Source organism: Malania oleifera, chromosome 13 (genome assembly GCF_029873635.1).
Source record: "Malania oleifera isolate guangnan ecotype guangnan chromosome 13, ASM2987363v1, whole genome shotgun sequence".
Classification (NCBI taxonomy): domain Eukaryota; kingdom Viridiplantae; phylum Streptophyta; class Magnoliopsida; order Santalales; family Ximeniaceae; genus Malania; species Malania oleifera.
Window position 1 is genome coordinate 23280061 of NC_080429.1, and position 18108 is coordinate 23298168.

Here is an 18108-nt window from a genome sequence, read left to right on the forward strand (position 1 = left end):
GCAACATGCTGCAGCTCGTCTAAAATTTTAGTCTAGAGGTTGCATGTCATGGCCGGTAGAACCAAGAGCTGTCTTGCTCCAGCTTGCTTGCATAACAAGTTTGACTGATCACTATCAGACTGGTAATTTAAAACCCGGCACACCTGGGCACTAGGTTGACAATTGTTACTGATATATAGGGCTTCCTAACCACAGATCCCTTGAGGAAATACGGTCATTCCTTTGTGTTGCAGGTGGGTTTGCATTATCTTCTGGCAATAGACAAGCCAACAGTGAGAGATCAAAACCTCTGATCTCTTTTTACATGTTTGGTTATCTAAAAAAGTGAGATAAAACTAATACGTTAAGAAATTAATTCTATGTGTTACTAGTCTTCAAATTGTCAAAACAAAAATTCATTCTTAACAGTAATATATAAAGAAAATATAATTTTAAAAATAACTTTTCAATTTTTTCCCTTTTCTCAAACAAGAACTTGAAAAAAACAAATCTAGCAATTGCAGCCTGCCAGCAGTGTAATAATAGATATAATTAAACTAATTTGCTTCTTTCTGATTCATACTCCCGAGGCAACCTCAAAACTTTTGATCGTTATGAAATTGTCAAACTCGCTTCCCCAACCCTCAACCTAGAAAGAAAACAAAAACAAAAAATAAAATAAAATAAAAAAAGGGCTATTTTATAAGCAAGGCCAAAAAGTAGAAAAAATATATATAGATACAACAAAAATTGACACGGTGAAAAGCCAAAACTCACCACCTCCCACACGGAAAATTTTATGATTAACAATTAGACTGCTTTCTATTAGTAATACAGCTTCCAGAGTTCGCTCTCGCATTGAGATACCCCAAAATCGCATCAATGGCTGAACTGCCATCACACAACTTTAATTTTTCTTCTTAATGGCAATACAGCTTGACAACCGAGTCAGCGCCAGCAGTGAATAACCAAGGTTGCCTCGGATGGAACTTACAGTCCAGTACCCCTGCAATACAAATCCAGTAGTTGACAATCATCAGCTTGAATATCATGATCTATTATCACTGCTCCAGCACATAAATCAAACAAAATACCCTACTTTCCAGTTGCTGTAAATCACTTTAGAGAGAGATTAAGCTGGCAAGCTCCCATAAAACGTATCACTGTATCGACTCGTTTGTATTTTTTGGCCTATATTTCACCTGAATTCTATTTTTATAGTCTAAATCAGAATCCAGCCATGCCTAGTCATGGAACTCCAGAACATGCCTTATTGGCGGTAATTCAAAATAGAATACATTACAAACTCAAAATACTTAGCAGCCTAATCCAACTAAATATTTTTTCAAATTTTCATTCATTAAAAGATGGTGGCATAGATCGGTCAGTTGTTCATAACAGCAACATATTCAATTCACTCTATTGAGCTTGACAAAAACTGCTTTTTAAGGAAAAAAGAGCCACCTGTTTTTATTTATTTTATTTCATCAAAGCTCATCCATCTCACAGCAGAGATTTAGGCTACGTTTGGTTCTTGGAATAAGATGGAATACAATGAAAATTTTGATAATTGAAGAAATAGTTATTCTTTGTATATTCCTTATTAATTCATCCAACATACAATAAAAAAGGAATAGACATTTTCATGATGAAATTTGAGAATAGTTATTTCTTGTCCGTGTCCTGTTATGGAATCATAAACAGTTTCACATTGTTATTTGCTTTGTGGTAACATATTTTTTTTACATAACTATAAAATTCTCTTATTATTACTAATCTATCCCTAGGAATGAGCATTCCATGAACTAAACATAACCTTATATTTTAGATATTGTCTCTTACATCAAGTCTACAAGCCACCATTAAAACAAAGAGTATAAATTCAACAAACCTCTCCCATTTGTGCTGGCATGCCCTCGAAGGATTTCCAATGGAACAATGAGGGGGTTCTGGTTAAGATCCGAATAAACCATGCCATGAAAAACATAGGCCGTGCAATCATCAGAGCATGAAGCAAATAGTGGATACAAACGATGGAAAGCCACATTGGTAATGTCTTTCGGGTGACACCTGAAGATTGCAAAACCACAATGCCACGTTAGGTTGCAAAAAATATATAAAAGAAAAACACATGCAGCTACTCCCCCACACACAAAAAACTTCAGTAAATTTCTTAGCTTTGCATGACATCTAAAGCTATATGTCCTCTCACTTAAATGTTCATGGAAGAACAGAAAAGACTTTGGCATGTACACACATAGAATACCCACAAAAATATTGTCTTCTCTTTTTCAAATTCTGCAGGAGATACTCAAGCATTCTTAGAAACTTAACAGATATTTCAATCTTCACTAGACATTTGGTTCAGGGAATCATATGTTTGTGAATAGGATACCATTCCCATGGGAATCCAGATATACACAAAAAAAAAATTGACAGGAATGTTTTACACACTTAATGATTCCCAAAGAGATCCCAGAAGCTGGCTATCCCAACGGGCATTCCCGGGAACCCTCAAAGATTCCCTGAAAACCCAAAGTAAAATTTCAAGGTGAATATAAACATACTTGAGAATTCTGTAAGGCTTAGATGACAGGTCCATGTCAAACCAGCAGAGTTTTCCTTCTTTGCTCCCGATAATTATATTATCACCTGCATAAAAGTTGCAACTCTTAAACATTCAACAGAAAAATAAAAAACTGAAATTAAGAAATGACTGTTAAAATGTAGTGCTCAATGATCAACCCCGTCATTAATGACTTTGTAGGCACCAAAAAACAATGCAGGAAGCTTTTTTACAGCCCCCTAATGCACAACTGTAATGATTGTTGCAGTTCGTTGAAATATTGAAACCACCACATGAGACACTACACCTCACAGCCATCCTAATTGGCTCTAGCTAGCTATGAATTGAAATGAGCTTTTGAAATCCCTTTCTTCATTTCTATCAGTTATCGCTCTTATCAGAATTTCTCATATTCTGCAGCATAGAAATTTGTTTCTAAGCTGATGTGTGAGCGTGAGTGAGTGTGAGTGTGTGTGTGTGTGTGTGTGTGTGTGTGTGTTGTTAGAGGGAAGAGGGGGACGATCAGAGCTCAATTAAAAGATCAAAGTGGAAGAAGGTGCCTAATTCATATATTCTCTATTTTTTCTTGAATAACATCAAAAAAATGTCTTAGGCTGCAATTCCTGGGTAGGGGGAGCTGGAAAGCTGACTCACTGCCTGCATTTTTTCTCTAATCATTTTTTTTAACAAAATAAATCTATTAATAAAAGAAATAATTACAGTGAACTATCTTATACTCCCAGAAGGAAACAGAGAACTAACAAAGTAAAACACAGTTACATCAAAGCTACCTTCCCATCTCTTTCAATGTGACTTATCAGACAGCATTAGAACCCCAAAAAAACCCAAAAGAATGTGTCCAAAAAAAAGCATAAAGAACAAGTTTCTCCCAAAGCAAAAATGGAGAAGTCTTCTTATCTCTGAAAATTCTAGCATTCCTTCAAGCCAGAGCACCCACAGCACTGCAAAAACTGCAGTACCAAAAACTGCTTGCCAGTTTATTTTTCCCAAAACCCCAAAACTTCACCATTAAAAAATCAAAAATAGATTCCGGAGCCACCTAATCCTCTCCAAAAAATGAAAACAAACTGATCCACATGCATCTGACAACCTTATAATGAAGATATGGCTAGAAGTCTCATTTGACTCGCTGCACAGCATGGAAATAACTGGACTAGGTACATACAAATCCCCTTTTTCTCTTATCACTTGTTTCAACTTAAATTTTTTATTTAGATTTGGAGCTAACATTTCTCTATCACTCTAATCTTCACTATGGCACTAGGGAAATTTTTTGTCCTAGAATAAAAGACTGCATCCAAACTATATTAATTACATTTACACTCAAAAAAGCACTGTAAGGTTTTATATCAGCATTATAAAAGGGTTTATTGGCACTCACCAAAATTGTTAATCATTAGTAAGTGAGATTGCAATTGAGGAGACTTGAAGAATAATATGATCACGTAATAAAAAAAAAAATCAATGCAAAGTATTTTCAAAATCACACATAATGAAAAAAAAAATAGAAACTAAATACAAAAATACCTGCAGGATGGACGGCAATGGAGGAGACTTCATGAAGTCCAGTATCAAGCTTCTTAATAAGCTTTTGTTTCAACAAATCATAAACGCGAATAATTTTCTTAGTCGAAACAAAGAAAATTGAACGTGATGGATGGAAAACCGATGAAACTGGAAGCCCATGTAACTTGAATGGAATTTTTTGGGTCAGTTTTTTTGTGAGTTGATGTATCAATATTGCTCTTGATTCGCGTAAGAAACAAAGTCAAGAAAATGCAGATGAGTAAACAAGAAAATTCTGTAACTTTGGCTACCAATCACACACAAACATGCCACATCATGTTCTTTCAATTTTTAGAGCCAAATACATTGTCTCACAATAAAGCCATTATGATCCTGATTCAACATAAGTGAATACATAATTGTCATCATTGCATCCTCAATGCCATCATATGTTGGATACAACTTTGTTTTCCATTCAGGAAGGCATGGCTCTAATTCAAAAGCATTAACAATCCAATTTAAAATCTTAGAGAAAGCATACTCCAATAAAAACTCAAAATTGGTTAATAGCAAGTGGTGCCAATCTTCACAAAAAACGAGGGGCGAAGATCATGAGCCGGAAAACTGGGTGGCCTTTGGGAACATGGAATTGAGGCTTGAATTTTGAATTGCATCCACATCAAATTAGACAAAAATTTCAAAGAAGATTTACGCAGGGCTTCACCCAATTCGACAAAGTTTCGAATCCAAGATCATAATTCCATGTTCCCAAACAGATGCAAGAAAATATATGAGAAAAGTGAGGTGCAAACTAAAAGCAATGAAACATTAAAATATTTCAATTAAACTTGCTAGATAATGCTCATATGAGTCAAAAATTGAACATATGAAGGTTAACCAAGACAGAAAAAGGATATCAGCTGGCATCACTGTAGAGAAGTAATCGCCTTTGCGATGCCATTCAACAGAAGACACGGTCTGCAGTCCAGTAAAGAACCCAGTTATGTCTTAGTAGTATATCAAGTTGAGCCACAGAGAATGAAGAGACCATAGCAAAAGTACCTTAAAATGCTTTAATCGGACTCCTCCATGCATGTCATCTCGAGCCCATGTCACTAAGGGCACACTATTTTCTATGCCAAAGAAGACATTCCACAAGGATCAAACAATATTATATTATTTGAAATAGTGACAAAAATTGAAAAGGGATTGTGGTTTGAGGGATTTGCCCTGGGTAATGCTCTCAAGGTCTATGGGTGGGGAGAGGATTGTTGCTAGTTGGTTAGATATGTTTCTATTTTGTAATGATTGGGAGGATGAGTTTGCGAATCTTAAATTTTTTTGTCTCACTGTGTCTGGCAACTGGCAAGTTTCCTGTTTTTTTGGATATCTTCTAAGGTGAAAAGTGGGCTCCCTCTCCCTTCTGGTTAGAGAATATGTGGCTGGATCACGATCTTTTCGCTCTATGGTGAGGGATTCTCAGTGAGAGGTGTAGAGGGATTGGGAAGGTTTTAGGTTCATGAGATAGCCTGAACGTCTGAAGAGACTTTGAAGATTTGGAATAGGGAGGTTTTTAGAGATATTAGGATGAAGAAGGCTGTCATTTTGGGCAAGTTGGATTTTCTAGATAGCAAAGAGGAAGGTGTTAATCAATTGGAGAGTGAGGAGGCTAAACAGGTTTCATTGAAGAATGAGTTGGAGGATTTGATTTTTAACAAAGTGAAGAGTTGAAGGCAAAAGATTAAATTTAAGTGGGCAAAGGAAGGTGATTGTAATGCATTGATGGTTAATGGGAAGATGAAGAATAACATGATTAAGGAATTGGATTTGGGAGGAGATAAGCTTATTTCTGATTCCAATTTCATTGCCAATGAGATTGCTAACTTCTTTTCCAAACTTTGTTCAAAGGAGGATTTTTGTAGGCCTATGACTGAGGGTTTAGATTGGAATCCCATTTCTGGGGATCATGTGAGTTGGTTGGAATTTGGAAAGATCTTTTGAGGCAGAAGCGAAGGAAACCGTGTTTGGGACAGAGAGGGATAAAGCCCCAGGTGCATATGAGTTTAATTTGGCTTTTTTTCAAGATTGTTGGTATGGTAGGGTGGATTTGTTAAGGGTCTTTAATGGTTTTTATTGTAATGAGATTCTTAGTGAAAGCATTAATTCCATTTTTATCACTTTGGTGCTTAAGAGGAATAGATCTATTAAGATTGAGGAATTTAGGCCTATTAGTTTAGCGACTAGTGTATACAAGATCACTGCTAAATTACTAGCTAATAAGCTCAGTGTGATGTTAATTTATAAGGCTCAAAGTGCATTTGTTTTTTTTTTTTTTTTTGGGTTGGGAGGGGGGGTTCATAGAAGGGCATTCTTTTTAAATTTGATTTTGAAAAAGCTTGTGATAGGATTGGTTGGAAATATCTTGGATGAGGTGTTGGCTAGAAAAGGATTTGGGGAAAAATGGACTTAGATGAGGGGTTCCTAAATCATGGTTTAAAGCATTGAGAGTGTTAGACAAGGGGATCCACTATCTACATTTTTTGTTTGTTTTGGATATTGATGCTTTGAGTAGAGTAGTGGAGATGACAGTTAAAGAGCTGGAAGTGGGTAGGGAGGGGCTTTTCGTGCCCCATCTTCAGTTTTCTGACGCTATGTTTTCCATTCGTGATTATAGAGATTCTCTTTTAAACATTTTGTTCAAATATCTGAGGATTTATGGGCTTAAAATTAATTTGAGAAAGTCTGGTATAGCAGCCATCAATTTAACATATAGTAGGTCTAGATAGTTGCTTCGTTAACGGGTTGTGGTCTTTTGGGTTAGCCCTTGTCTATCTAGGTTCCCACTGGGAGGTAATCTTAAGTCTTCAGTTTTTTTGGGATCCAATAGTGGAGAGAGTTTCTAAGTGTTTTAATGGGTGGAAAGGTACATAATTTTCTTTAGGGGGTCACAATACTCTTATTCAGGCTAGCCTTCCTAGTATACCTCTTTATTAATTGTCTGTTTTTAGGATTCCGATGAAGACAGCCAGAAAGATTGAGAAGATCATGCAAGATTTCCTTTGGTCAGGAGTTGGGGATAAGAGAAATCATCTTGTAAGTTGGGAGACTGTCTGCAGGTCTAGGCTAGAGGGGGTTTGGGTCTAGGTAACTTGGTGTCCAAAAACAAGGTTTTTTTGACTAAATGGTTAAGGCTGTATTCCTTAGAGAAATCCTCTCTGGCATGGAGTCATTAAATGTAAATTTTGTATGCATATGAACTGCTGGAATGCTAATCTAGGAACTAGATGTTCTTCAGAAAACCTGCGGCGATGTGTATTTCTCAGGTCTACCCCCCTCTTTGTTCCTCACACTAAGTCTGCCTTGGGTATTGTTGGAAAGACTTTTGTGTGGGTGATGCCTGCTTTATTGTATTTTTGAATCATCTTTATCAGGTCATAATGAGGTTATGTCCTTTATTATTTTTGAAGGTCATTCATTTTCTTGGGATTTCCATAAAACTCTTAGGGTTCGTTCGGTATCAATGTTATTTTCTGTTTTCTGCTTCCATTTCTGTATAGTGAAGAACTAGATCATAAAAAACTAAAATAAAAGAAAAAAACACATTTATTTACATTGCCAGTTTTCTGTTTCGGTTGTCAATTTTCAGCTGTTTGCAAAAAAACTGAAAACCAGGCTTTATAGTTTTCAATTGTTTTGACAACCTATTGCCAGAATATTTTATATCTAGAATTAATTTTTTTTGGATTAAATGATTCATTTTATGCACACTTTTTAATTAAAAATTAAAATAAAATCATCTTATGAATTCAAAATATAATTAAAATAAAATTTTCCATGAATTTTAAAAATTAATTAAAAATAATAAAAGTCATTTACAAAATATTTTTACTATTTTTCATTTAATTATATTTTCTTAATTATTAATTTTTTCAAAACTAAAATGAATATTTGTTTAATCAAGGTTTTAATTTGTTTTGTTTTAAAAATACTAACCAAACACATTACTAATTTTCGGTTTTTAGTTTTTGTTGCTGGTTTTTTTCAGTTCTTGTTTCTGGTTTTCATTTTCATAATTTTTGACAACAATGCCAAAATGACCCCTTAATGATAGAGAGGTGCAGGAAATGTCTTCCTTGTTGATGTTTCTGGGGGACTTGCTGTCCGCTGGGGTGGATAGATGTTCTACGTCTTTAAACTCTTCAGGGCTCATTCTTGCAAACCTTTTTGTGGCTAGTTGATTAATGCTAGTATTTCCTTTCCACTACATAGAATTACTTGGAAGGACAAAGTATCCTCAAAGATAAAGGATTTTATTTGGTTAGTTGTTCTTAATAGAATTAACATCAACAACCTGTTGCAGAGTAGGAGACCTTTAAAGGCACTTTCTCCTGATAAATGTTAGCTGTCTTGATAGTTCTGAAACAGCATCTCATTTGTTTTTGACTGCTCATTTGCTTGGAACACATAGAATAAGCTTTTTGGTCTTCTGGGAGAAAATTGGGTTTGCCGGGAGTCAGTGAAGGATTTGTTGGCCACTTTTTTTTTGCTGGTTTTGGTAAAAGGAAGGATGCTCATGCTTTGTGTCTGCAATTTTTGCAGTTCTGTGGACTTTATGGATAGAACAAAATACTCTTATATTTATGTAAAAAAAAAAAATCATCTTTGGTTATGGGAGAAAATTCTTTATATTGGCCTTGCTTTGGTGTGCTTCTGCTGGTTGTTTCAAAGAAGTAAGGTTTTCTGATATCCAGTGGGATTGATTAGCATCGTCCATCTGATTGTTTTGAGTTTTGTTTTATTCTTTTTGTTTTCATTTTTATTTTCTCTTTCTTTCTTCCGTTGCAGAGGGTTTCTTGTTCTCCTTGTACATTCTTCTTTTTCTGATAAATTCATCTTTTTTCTATCAAAAAAAAAATTATAACTGAAAAGAAATCTATCTCACACTGACCAGACTCATCCGGTGCAGTAGATGTCTCAAGATGCAGTAGTTCTTCAATTTTTTTCTTCTGTTCATCATTCCCTAATCCAGTGTTTATGATTAGTACATCCTGCCCCCTGCAACATTTTCAGCAGTAAGTTACACACAAGGGCAGCATCACACTTCAAATTTCTAGAGGGGGAAAAAAACGGTAATTAGCCTTACAGTGAGACTGCTAAGATAGGAAGCTCAGGCAGGGGATTCCATGCCACATGCTGGACAGCTTCACCAACATCCCAAACTGTAACGCATCTACCAGTTGCAACATCCCACATGCGGACAGTTCCATCAACCGAACCTTTGCAGATCACAAGAGATGATAAGAACCACATCTCAAAAAAAATTATTTTTAATTGCAAAAAAAAAAATGATAAAGAAGCAAATAAAAATCTGATCATAGCATCCACACCAGATGCAATCCACTGCCCTGAAACTTCAGTAGAAATTGACATAACTGCACCCTTATGGCCTCTATACTCTATATAGCATGTCTGGGGATAAGGCTTAAGATCTTTTCGGCTTGGTAGCTTGGGCTTCAAAGATTCAGGATCAATATTGATCTGCAATATTAGAAGTCATGATATTAATCAAGTTGGACATTACCAATAGCCTAGAAGAAGTGCAGCGAGAGAAATTTACAAACTGCTAAAACAAAAGGCAATGTAGGACCAATAGATCTTTATGCAATTAGGTCTGCTTACACGTTTCTTCCGGGCTCTAGGGCACAAGTACAGGTCTAAACAACGCTCAAAGGACTCCTTAACAGCATTTTCATAGGCTGGGACACTCCTTAAAGAAGTAAATCTAAGCAAAAGCATATTGTACTGGATGTTAGATGTGCCAACATAAGACAGGAGAAGCAAAACAATGATATCTAGGCAATTAGTGCTTAGCTGAATTCTAGATTACCTTTTGGGGATGAATTTAGGGCGGTCTTCCTCGTACATTAGCTGATAAGAATTTATCTCTTCCTGTGTTGGGATATATTCCAATGAAGGGTTATAAGATTCCTCGTGGCCTGAAAGCAAAATTTAAGTCCCAAAATTCAAACCTTCAGACACTTCAGATAGGCAGAAATGACATTATCTGTCACAGCAACAGAAGAGAAATGAAATTATAAACCTGGCAATGTCGCTTTTGGTGCAGGAATGTAAGCTAATCCCTGCCTGGACTTCTCTGTTGAGCTGGAATCATCCCCCCACAAGAGATAGAAACGTTCTTCTTCTTTTGGTTTGTCAAGCTTTATTAGCCCCTTCCGAATAGCCCTGATATACTTAACCACCTGAATATTTATATGAAAAAATCAGATGATAAAAAATGATACTTAGATTCACATAAATACATAAGCAGTTCCATGAATTAAAAGACAAATCGAACTCTTACTGTGTAAGAGAGCAAGCAATGCAGCAACATCATACTCAAGTGGAGGGGGAATACAGATGATGATGTCCAACACAAAAGCCTTAAAATGAACGCGCGCACACTAGAAATTAATTGCAATATAACTACAACAGCACAGACAAATTGGTAACTTCCATTCCTCTCATTAGACCATATGTAGCACTCATAGCCACAGCTATAACTCAACTATTTCCTAATAATTGCTAGACGTCACAAGTCACATTAATTGGTTGACCGACAGCCCCTTCTTAGAAAAATGTAAAACATATCTGATATCTACATCAAACAATACATGCTAACAAATAAGAAAAATGTAAAATAACAAAGTTCAAAACACATAAGTGAATAACTGATCGTGGAATGGACACAAATAATCATTAATTACTCCCTGAATTTTGATGGAAGATACTGCTCCCAATTTGGCCATCAACTCAATTTTTATCTGGTCAAATGTTATTTATACATGATAATAGCAATTCCCCAAAAAAGTCTGGCAATAAAATGACTCAGCAAATAGTTCTATACAGAACTGAAATGCAGTTAATTTCAAAGCTGTCCAGCCATAAATGTTAGCACACAAAAACAAGCTTAGCCAAAAAAAAGTTACACAAAAACAAGTGACAACCGACAACAGATTTGCAGATACTCAAGTGACAAGCAACATTAGTAAGAATTAATTAAAAATTTAATTTAATCCAACCATCATTCAACAATACTTTAATTGAATATCGACTCATCTGTCTGATCAAAATGTTAGGAACATTCCCCTTAATGAGGGAATTGCAACACATAGTATAAAATGATGTGCAAAAATACTTTAATCCAACCATCATTCAACAATACTTTAATTGAATATCGACTCATCTGTCTGATCAAAATGTTAAGAACATTCCCCTTAATGAGGGAATTGCAACACATAGTATAAAATGATGTGCAAAAATTAACAAGAGAACCAGAGACTAAGATAACCATAGAAACGTGCAACAAATATACCTTTTTACTTTCCCATTTTGAAGGAATGAAACGCCGCTTTGGTTCTGGTGCATTTGAGAGTGGATGTTTAGCATCATCCCACGTGAACCAATCAATGTAAGGCTGCATTCAGAACATAATAGGTATAAAGATTTTCTTAAGCATGGAAAGAAATATAGCTACTCATTATAATTTTTTTTTTTACTCAGCAATTATATAAAAATATAATGAACAAGAAATGAAGGGAGAACTACAGACCGCATATGGATCAAAGTCTGCATGCGGTGCCTTCCCCTTGAGCAATCTACGGACAAGTTTGGCCTCGTGTTTTGTCAGCTCTACTTCCTCGTCATTATACTCATCATAAATCTTGCGCCTAAAACAAAAGCAGTCAAAAAACCCAATTAAAATAGAAACATACAAATCCATCCATTTCACTAAAAACTGTTATTATAATAACAACGTAGGTGCAATTGTCATTGTCTTTAGCCCAAGGTTGTCAAACTCACTTTTTTCACCAGTATTGGCACAAGGACCACAAAATAAAATTGTCAGATGGTATGTGAATTGTATAATCATAAGATTTTACGAACTATGACAAATAATTCAACTAAAAAACAGAAATATACTTCCTAAAATCTTAAAATAAACGCTATATAACATAATTAAATACGAATTCAATTAATACTGCTTTGACCTGTGACAAATCTATATAATACATTAAAACTAAGTTTGGTGGATCCTAAGGTCGACGCGTCACACAAAAAAATTCAGCCGAGCAGGGCTGGTGCACATGCTGGCTCTTGGCTTGTTCTATTTCTCTCTTTCTGGAATTGACTTGCACATGGCTTTGGTGAGCACAATTAACTAGGTTTTTTTTTTCTTTTTTCTTAGTTGACTTACCTTGCCGAGCAAGACTTCACACTCTTTTCTTTTATCAAACACGCCCCTTCTCTCTCACCGACTCTCTCTGCTCACCTCCGCAAACTCTTTTATTTTTTTTCCTTTGTTCAGATTAGAATAGATAAGACCAACGAGGCTAGCAGCAGTGTTTTTAGTGACAAGCTTAGAGCAGTGGAGAGAGTTGGGTTCTAGTTAAGAGTGCTCCTCCAAATCTGGAAGTCATAAGGGTGATGGTAGATAAGAGGGAGGGAAGCAGGGATGCTGGTGGGGTGACAATGTAGCAGCGCCCTGCAGAGGAGGGCTGAAGGGTCCATTCCTGGGTAGCACAGTCCATAGAGGTAGACAGATCTCTCTCTCACATCTGCATGCGATTTTTCTTTCCTTTCCTTTTTTTTAGATTTAAAGAACCACGTAAAAGCCTTGTGTGCACGCAAAGTGTTTGTAATTTCTTGCTGAACAATTATTTGTTGTTTTTAAGATGTATGACCATGAACCAAAAAACATAACATTTAAGCAAAGGGGATTTGCGATAGTATTTATGGGGTAATCCTTGATGTATGGCCCAAAAAAAAAAAATTCTTTGGGTCTTCTATGAATATGTGATTATGTAGTTTTTTGTTTTATCATGAATATTTATGTCCTTTCACATGATGTGGTGCTTCATTTGGGTCACTGTATTTCTTTCCCCCAGCTATGTGTTTCGAATGCATTTGCATATTGTTGAAATGTTATGTTTGTTTTAATATGTCCCAATAAAAATAAGTGTGATTTATCATATTCTTTGTGTTTCTTACAATAAGTATGCATGCCCTTTTACATTGAAGGTATGGCGCTATACTTGAACTATCATTATAAATATGAAGAATTAATTTTCTTCATTTTTCTTATTCATTTCTAAGCATACATGTTTCAAACACATTTTCATATTATTGAAATATTATAATTGTTTGAAATATTCAATAAAATATTCTTAATTTATTCCATTATTAAAATTTGACATTTTAAATAGTCCTGTCACATAGCACAGGCTTTCTATAGTAAGATTCAAATCACATGATCTGTGGTTTACATTCTTCAAGAGTTCTATTTCTACTGATATTCAGTCAAGAATAGGATCTACATTATTCAAAAATGAATGCAAGAACAGCCAGAAAGCAAATGGTAAGGATTTAGGAACAACCAGCAAACAAAAGAACTTTGCATAGCAAAGAACAACTAACAGACTAAACAATTGCAGCCAATTTCCGTCAAATATGCAGCCAGGAAATAATCCTACAAGCCAAGGCAAATGCCAACCTGCCCCCTTCCAACAGAGAGCTGCAGGGCTGTCCTAGTCCTTCAAAAGGGCAGAGAAAGCCGTACATTGTTGTTGATCAAACCACGAGGGGGACAAATATGATAAGAGAGAGTTTATATGCTTTGGACGACTGGAGGGGCAGAGAGAACTCCAGCCGACGTCAATCAAATTCAGTGAGAGAGAGAGATGGGAGATGCCAGTGGTCAAAGCTTAGGACTTCCATGTTGAAGGTTTCACATTCAAATCCTAAATTCCTGGGAGGGATGGGAAGGGGTAGGGGATAGGAGATGGCTACCACCCAATGCATAGCCCAGGCCAAGTGTGGGCCTCCAATGAACAGAGGGAGAGTAAGAGTAAAATAGAGAGAGGTCAAACTAAGAGGAAAGCATATTGGTACAGCTTCCTGCAAAGTGCATTCACACATGCTGTCAATCAAACTACAAGGGACAAAAGGGAGAGAGGGAAGAGAATTGGTCAAGTGACCCAGGAACCCCTATTCAATCTATCTCTTGAATGCCGTTAACAGTGCCAAAGATAAGTAGTTTTTCATATAAAATGAACTTTATTTGTGACCTGCTTATATTCTGTCATACTGCTCAAATGAACTGGATAAAAGGCAGCCAATTGCTTATGCAAGCCCAAGTAAGAGGCATACATGTATATATGCACACACATGTACGTATATATGCATGCGAGCGCACACATACTAAGCTCATAGTTTAACATTACAGATGATTCAGCATCCTATTCCACTACAAGTTCACTCTTGAACGATTTTTTAAGTGCAGCCACTTCATGCAAAACGCTAAAAATTCTGGCAGGACCAGCACCAGTTAATGGCCATTCAAGAGCAATATTAGTATTAAGAAAATAAAAAGTAGGCAATATCATTGCAAAGAAAAATGCATGGAATATTTGAAATAACTTAAATTATGTGAGCGGAGAAGTGTTTGTCTATTATTTCCAAGAAAATAAAAGATAAAAAAGAATTGAATGAAGAGAAACATTAAGGAAATCAGATCTTCTAGCATCACACTTTTAAGAAAGAAAATAACAGATACTAATATCAATAAATATAACAACTTCACTTCCATGGCCCCCAACTGCTGGCCCAACTTCCAAATACACACACACACACACATTCATTTTTTGCTGTTTAAGTTTATTAAAATTAGTCGTTTGTAATGTTTTAACTTGAAATAAGCCAAGACTAACCAATTTTTTGAGTCATCAGCACTGGCTAGGAATGAATCCAACTTATCTTGTTTGACTTTCTTTTTTATCTTCTTCCCAGCAATATCATAGCCAACATGTTCCTCATCTTTATACCACTCTAAAGGAACATCCCCAATTGTGTTTCGAGGATCAACCTATTAAGAAGATCAAAAAAAGAAACAAGGTGCTTGATTCTAATCAAGAGATGGAACCCTGAAAAAGAAATTATACTTTACCCTCAAGATACATGAAAATTGAAGCAAACCTCATCTTCAGAAGAATCACTCTCTTCAACTGCTTGATGGGATTCAGAACTTTTGTCGCCATCTTCTTGACCATCATCATAATCCAAGCTATCCTCATCTCCTGTGTTAAGAAATTCCTGCAAAAGTTATTATAGAAGGATTAAAATGTAGCAGCGCAATAAAATTATTTTTAAAATACACCCAAAAAAAAAAACTTGGAATGGGAATTCACCCTGACAAATAGGAGAGAAAAAGGAAAATTCTGTTCTCAGTGACCCTAATGGTTACAAGAAATTGTAAGAAAAATAATTTTTTTTGCAGTGTGATTTTCATATCCACGTTATGTACAAAGGCCATGCCCCTTTTGGCCCTTCCATGCAACACATAAGATTAAGTACAAAAGTGATATCATAGAAGCACTTGGAATCAAATATCTCACTTTGAAAAGCATAAATTTGATTTGATTTGATCATAAGTCCTAATAAACAAGAAAATGGCTGCAAAATGCTAATCAAGTAATATTAAAAGACTTAACATTTCATTGATTGTCTTATGTTCTAATATCCTAATTACGATACAGGAAAAAAAACAGCTGATTGAATGATTAGAAGATAAATAAGATGAGGAATAAAATGGAGAAAAGAGAAGAAATTGGGATTATTTTCACTTCACAAAACTGATTATTACATCTCGGTCATCGTATTTAAATCTTCCTGAACGACCAGCTAACCAACAATTCTTCAACAGTTTTTGACAACCAGAACAGAAAACTCTCATCTAGATCTATTCAAAGTGACTTCAAATAGAAATAATGATTGGATTCACTTTCCAAATCTAATTATTACATCTCAATCATCATATTTAAATCTTCCCGAGCTACCAGCTAACCAACAATTTTTCAACAGCTTTTGACAACCAAAACAGAAAACTACTGTCCAGGTCTACACAAAATGACTTCAAATTGCTATTAGTTAATGATGTTGTATCTTTTATTTGAGTGAAGTAAGTTGCTTCAAACAAGGCTTCCAGCCAAGACAGCGTGATCTGACAATTTCAAATCTTCCCCCGTTTTGAAGTTGAACAATCTGAATTGATGCCATATGTGATCAGTACAGATTGGCACCTAAGAAAACTACAATCTGCACCATGCAAAATATTGTACTGGAGCTTTTAAAAAAAAAAAAAACTTTTTCAAAACACAAAGAACAAGAAACATATTTCAAATTTTCATTTTTATTATCTTTTGCTAAGGTTTCTCAATAGCAGAAATAGAGCATCTGGAAAGGAAAAGGCAATTACTTCTATAAAGGCAGATAAGAAAAGAAAAGCTTGTACCAAAACAAAAGAAATGGCTAAAGGAAACACAATTGCTACTACACACCTCATTTTCTGAGCTTGAGCTTTCTCCTGATATTGAACTCAATGGGTCATCACCATCAAAAAAACTCTAGTAAAATAAATTTTAAAAAAAAAAAAAAGAGATCAATATGCATTGTGTAGATAACTTAAACCATAAAACTGAAACAACAGTTAATAAACAGTGTGGATGCCCATTTGCAAGAAAAATAATGATTTTTTAAAACCATAAACCATAAGTGATGCGTCATTCAAAAATACTGTAGAAAATCAGGCTTTAGTAATAGTCTTCTCATGCTCTCAAATCTTTACATTCAATCAATTAAAATAAAAAATAAAAATAAAAAACTTTACATTTAACAAATTCGATTTTAAACATTTATAATCCCAAAAACCACCCTCTATTAGCTGGGAAAAGAATAACTTAACGTTTTGAATCTTTGCATGTTAGAGAAGAAAATTTCAAATCAAGTGAACCCAATGGTAACCAAACAACAAAACGCATTAGACAAATACATAAATAAATATAAATAAATAAAAAATCTTTTCTTCTTGAACGTTATCTCAGCAACCAAACAGGCCACTCATACCTTATCATGTAGATCAGACTCACTTGGTCCTTCTTCTCTGTGCTCTACTGCGTCTTCTCTATTCTTCTGCTTCTTCTTCTCCTCTTTGTTGTTCAGTGGGTCTACTTGATCGGTAACTCTATCCTTCTGCTTCTTCACCTTCTTCTCCTTAGGAACCTTCATTGTCCCTCTCTCCCTCCCTTTCTGAACCTTTACCAGTGTCATAATATACCACAAAATATGAGAGCAGTGGGAGGCTGGGAGAGAGGTTCGACGGGGGTCGGGAGTCCGCTAGGCTGCGAAGCTGCGAGGGCGAGGCTGCGACGGGCCAACGGTGACGAGCGACGGGCGTAGGCTGCGACAGGAAGACGGCGACGGGCGTGCCTTCGTGCTGCGTGCCTGCGATGGCTGCTTCTTCAGTTCTTCGGAAGGCTCTCCCCTCTCCTACTAATCCTAGTCTGCACCGTAGCAGGGAGCGAAGCTTCCGACTGCCGCAGCGCCGCTTCTCGATCACCTGACTCACCTTTGAGGCCGTGCCGGTGCGTGAGGCGGTGAGGTTCCTAAGGGCTGACCGGCTGAGGCTGTAACGTTGAGGGAGATTGAGAGAATCGGAGATTTGGGAGGGCTAGCCGGCTAGGGTTATAAGTTATTCTAATCAAGTCCAAAGGAAGCATAAACGTAGCATTTTAACATAGAACGAGTCTCGTACATGTCTGTCTAAGCGATTCAAATCAAGTCCAAAAATTTTTTAAAATAGCAAAACAAATTTTCAACCCAAGTTCACGGTCATGTCGAGTTGTACAAATGTCCAATACATTTCAGATACACCCCCTAACCTTTTTAAAGTATAGATTACTCAGTAATCTATTTGATATGATTATTGTTTTTTATTTTTATTTTTCAATAGTGTAGAAATAGATCATAAAAATATATTTATTTATATTATTAATTTTCTATTTTTATTATCGATTTTCATTTGTTTCTTAAAAAATTGAAAATCAAGTTTTATGATTTTAAGTTGCTTTGAGAACCTGTTATGAGAAATTTTAATATTCATAAATATTTTTTTGTTAAATTACACATTTTATATAATTTTAAAT

The 18108-nt window shown here is 35.7% G+C and overlaps 1 protein-coding gene across 2 annotated transcripts; it reads right to left on the reverse strand.

The window, feature by feature from the left end:
• Window positions 1–343: 343 nt before the first annotated feature.
• Window positions 344–17731, reverse strand: LOC131146225 (ribosome biogenesis protein BOP1 homolog). 2 transcript variants are annotated; one of them, XR_009134275.1, is made up of 19 exons: window positions 17030–17731; window positions 16465–16530; window positions 15104–15220; window positions 14839–14993; window positions 11682–11799; window positions 11445–11546; window positions 10173–10332; window positions 9960–10068; window positions 9752–9854; window positions 9460–9610; window positions 9216–9348; window positions 9021–9127; window positions 5135–5205; window positions 4990–5050; window positions 4094–4321; window positions 2547–2631; window positions 1871–2049; window positions 757–985; window positions 344–628 (listed from the first exon to the last, which is right to left on the reverse strand). XR_009134275.1 is itself a non-coding variant. In XM_058095660.1 (18 exons), exons 1-18 carry the CDS (start codon window positions 17231–17233, stop codon window positions 900–902), a joined length of 2235 nt encoding a protein of 744 aa, XP_057951643.1. In that variant the 5' UTR covers window positions 17234–17731; the 3' UTR covers window positions 501–899. The 2 variants fall into 2 exon arrangements, 1 of the variants encoding a protein (XP_057951643.1); XM_058095660.1 differs by having other exon boundaries at window positions 501–985.
• Window positions 17732–18108: the final 377 nt, after the last annotated feature.